General features: G+C 53.6%; 1 protein-coding gene across 1 annotated transcript in view; it reads right to left on the bottom strand.

The window, feature by feature from the left end:
• Positions 1-403: 403 nt before the first annotated feature.
• Positions 404-4238, bottom strand: part of NCF1 (neutrophil cytosolic factor 1) — a 14836-nt gene continuing 11001 nt past the window's right edge. Inside the window, exons 8-11 of the mRNA XM_006155006.2 lie at positions 3841-3958; positions 1907-2014; positions 1308-1453; positions 404-1132 (exon numbers count right to left, since the gene is read on the bottom strand). Coding sequence (XP_006155068.1) covers positions 999-1132; positions 1308-1453; positions 1907-2014; positions 3841-3958 — 506 coding nt within the window. The 3' untranslated portion in view covers positions 404-998. The remainder of the gene's footprint in view (positions 1133-1307; positions 1454-1906; positions 2015-3840; positions 3959-4238) is intronic.

Below are 4238 nucleotides of genomic sequence, written 5' to 3'. Positions count from 1 at the left end.
CCTTGATTTTTCTCTTATCGCTAAGGGTACTTGCCTTGCCCATCCTCACAGAGCCACTCTCCAGTGAGGGGCAGTCCTCCACACTTCCATGGCCTTCAAGACAAATGCATCTACGAGATTAGCAGCTCCACCTTGGCGCCATAATATCTTTTTTTAATAAAGAATTATTTTATTAAACTTTACTTATTTATTTATTTTAATGCGACCAGAGAGGGACAGAATGAGAGAGAGAGAAAGAGAGGGGAGAGAAAGGGAGAAAGCAAGCTGCCAGGTCCAGGGCTCAACTGCATTTGGCCATGTGGGAGTCCAGTGCCCTTAACCACCATGCCACCTGCTGCCCGGTCTCCATATCTTTTGGAAAGACCCACTGCAAAGTCTGAGGCCATGAACTGGCAGCAAAGTAGGGATTAGTCTGCTCATCAGTGAAGTATTTGCTTTCTGGTACAACCTCCAAATTGAGACCAAGTCTCAGTGAGTTACGTAGACACCACACTCGTTCTTAAATTACATCCCCCCTCCCCGCAGCCATAAGCTCCTGCCTCACTCTGGACTGCAACCTCTCTCCTCAGGAGGTGACTGGCCCAGTGCACTGTCTACCCATCTTCAGGTCTTTTCTGCAGTGAGGCCAGAGTTCAAGCAGGTGGTTTCTGACCAGAGAAACAACTCAGCCCATGACCGGGAGTTCCTCTTGCACTTGGCCTTGTGCAAACCTATTCTTTGCCAAGGCAGGGCAATGTGCAACCAGACCTGGCTCTTGCAACTTTCCGCTAGCAGAGCTCACAGTCCTCTGACATTCTAGAAGTAACCTCTAGAGCGAGCCCCGCCCGCCCCTGGTCTCTTCAGAGCCTCTGTCCGCACCAAGCAACATTTATTGATTGAAGGTAGTAGAGAGCCACGTGGGGCGGGGACCCAGAGCTGTCTTCAGGCGTCCAGACACCAGACTACGTACACGTATATACAGAGATGGGATACGAGGTGCCCGAGGGGCCGGGGCGCTACTAGGAAGCGGCACCCTGGCCTCCAACGGCGGACGCAAGCTTCCGCTTGGTGCTCTCGCTGCAGCGATGCAGAATGACATCCGCGCTGGGCCGTGGGGGAACCGCAGGCTGCGGCTTAGCTCCGGGCTCCTCCTCTGCGGGTGAACGAGCCACCGGGTCAGAGGCTCCGCCCCGCACACGGCCCCGCCTCTACCACGCCACGCCTTCGGGGCCAGCCCCTTTACACTCGCTCCTCCCTGGCCACGCCTCCCCGTGACTCCGCCCCCTGGAGGCTCGCCCCCCCCTCTGCTGGTCCCCGCCAGCACTCACGCAGCGGGCTCGGAGGGCTCTGCGGTCCGAGTTGTGCTGGGCCGCGACGCTGCCGCAAGTAACGAACGCTGTTGCGGCGATAGGTGTCCTGGCTCAGGCGCTTCCGCGACCGCTGGTGGATGCTGTGCGCGTTACGGATGGATGACCTGGCCCAGAGGGATGGAGGCATCGTCAGAATCCCGGTTCCCCCGCCGTACGCACTACCCTACCCACCTGATGGGAGCCCCTGGAGTCCGTAGGTTGGCCGGAGGAAGAGGGGGACCGAGCGTCTGCCCCTGTCACCGACGCAGAGCCCATGCTTATTTCCCATGCCCCTCGCCGGCCTTCAGCGTGCCTCTTCCCGGGATGACCTCCCCGACTGCCACAGCCTTCACCAATTGTCCCAAGAACCCTGGGCACCCGCCTTCGCCTCCACCTTATGTGTCAGCTTCCACGCGGCCGGCGGGCGAGTCGAGACACGCCTTCCAGTGAAGGCCTTTTCTCCAGCAGGCTGGGAGCCTATCCTGTCTCCCTTGCCCCTGCACTGCCAATCCGGGGCCTGACCTGAGAGGGAACCCATGGAACACTCCCCTTAGTCCCACCTGGGGGCCCTGGCTCACCTGCGGGGGGGCGCCCCTCGGCTCTTAATTTGGCGTTGGGCCTGGGTCAGGTCCTGCCCTGACTTTTGCAGGTACATGGACGGGAAGTAGCCTGTGACGTCGTCTTTCCTGGAACAGAGACAGCCCTTGAGGCTCAAGCAATTGTGTGTGTGTGTGTGTGTGTGTGTGTGTGTGTGTGTGTGTTGGGGGCAGGGGTGCTCAGAAATGGGGAAGGGGTTTTTAGGGCACCCTCTGAACACTTGGGGGTCAAACCAAGCTGAGAGATTACAACCAACCAGACCCTGCCCCTGCAGGCCTCTGGTTTTCATCTGTACAACACAAACCCTCCCAGCACTCCTTTCAAAGTCAGTGTAGGGGAGGAAGTTGGCAGATCACGGTCTCCTCAGGTGTCCAGTGTTTTCTAGATGACATCTGCAAGATTGTATTTGTCAGTTCTTTTCTTTTATGCTGATTGCGTTTGTGTCCTAAGAACCTCTGGCTACCTTCAGATCATGAAGTACTTTTCTTATGCTTTCTTCCAAATGCTTTTTAGTTTTAGGTTTTAAGCTTGGTGAAACCAGCAATCCATCAAAAATAAGTATTTGTGGGACCAGCAGTTAGTGTAATGGCTATGTCGCTGGACTCCCACGTAGTTGACCACGGTTCACGTCCCGGACCTGGTGGCTTAAAACTCACACCGGGCGCGTACGTGTGTGTGCCCAAGATCCCGGTAGGAGAATGGAGGAGAAAGGATTGTGGCATGGCCATCCCCCCTGGGGGGTGATTTCTCGCCTTCTGTCTCTCTGTCTCTCTCTGTGTGGCGAGCGCATGCTCCCTATAGCAAAAACCTCTCCAAAAAAAATTAAATAAAAATAAAAATAAGTATTTGTGGGGACCAGCAGGTGACATGATGGTTTAGGTGCTGGACACTCTCACAAAGCTGACCACGGTTCAAGTCCTGGACCTGGCGGCTTACTTTCTCACTTTCCCTCTTTCTCTCTCTGTGTCTCTCTCTGGTCAAACTAAAAATAAATGAATGAATAAATGAAATTAAATAAATAATTTTAAATAAATAAATAAATTTTGTGTATAGTGTGAGGTAGGAATCTATTGAAAGGTTGGGGGAAGGTTACTGTTTGTTTCTTCTTTTTTTCTTTTTTTTTTTTTTACTGTAGATATCCAATTGTCCCACCACCATTTGTTAAAAAAAAGTTTTCCATTTTTTCCTCAAATACTGTAAGAGTTTTGCTTTGTTTTAGCTTTTACTCTTTATGTAATACAAGCTTCACATGGTAAATTTCTAATTCTTTTTGGCTGGTAGGAAATCACAGGATTCTTCAGGGTGCACAATGAAGGTTAACTGAGTATGGGTCTAAACTGCCGAGAAGGGCTGCCTCAAAACCCCAGTTTAGGGCCAGGCTGTGTGTGGTAGGCACAGCCTCAGGATCAGCTTGCTGAGGACACAGGCTGACTCTGCAACCTTGGGCTCAGAAAACACAGGCAAGGACTTGGAGGGCCCCATGGCTCCAGGGAAATGGCTGGGCCAGACCCTGGAATTTTGTCTTCTCCAGAACCAGGAATAACAACGACAATTAGTATTCCTACATTCATTTCAAAAGAAGGACGATATAGTCTGCTTCAGTAGTTCTCACGTGTAATGACTGATATACTCACTCACGGTGTTGACATTTTTTAGAGTAACATATGGAGTGGTCAAGAAGGGGCCCTAAGTCACAAAGGGAAAGTTGAACCCACTGGGACAAGGACACTGAGCCCCACAAAGCAGACAGAGCAGGCCCATCACTCTTCTGCTATCAAGATGGAAACAGCCCAGAGGGGGGCAGTGGCTTACCCAGAGTCACACACCCAAATCAGCCCAGAGCCCAGATAGGCCCTGTCCTGGCAGGGGCTGACCCTCAGCTGGACGCAGTGGAGTGGGGGAAGGGCTCTCCTACCTGACGACCCACCAGCCATCCAAGAGCTTATGAATGACCTCAATGGTTTCGCCCTCGAGCAGGGACATCTCGTCCTCCTCCACGGCTGAATAGGCTTTGATGGTGACATAGGGCTCACCTGGTCCACAGTGGGGTACAGGGCATGGTGTGAAGGTCTGTCCAGTGTGGAGCTTGTTGCTCCTCCCTTCTTTGGGTCTTGGGCTTTCTCCAAACCCACCCAAAGCCCTTGACTCCCCCTCTGCCACTCCCTCCTCCGTCCTGCTCCTCAGTGTCCCCTGCAGGATCCTCCGGCCACCCATTCCTAGTACACTCTGGATGGCTGCCCTCTGCCCTTACACCCAGGTGAGCTTGCGCTGCCACCAGCACCAGCGGCTGGCAGGCCCGCTGGCTGGGCAGGG

The sequence above is a fragment of the Tupaia chinensis genome, unplaced genomic scaffold (assembly GCF_000334495.1).
Source record: "Tupaia chinensis unplaced genomic scaffold, TupChi_1.0 Scaffold000429_1, whole genome shotgun sequence".
In the NCBI taxonomy this organism is placed as follows: Eukaryota; Metazoa; Chordata; class Mammalia; order Scandentia; family Tupaiidae; genus Tupaia; species Tupaia belangeri.
Note: the sequence above shows the minus strand (reverse complement) of the source record. Positions and strands in the feature narration are given on the sequence as shown.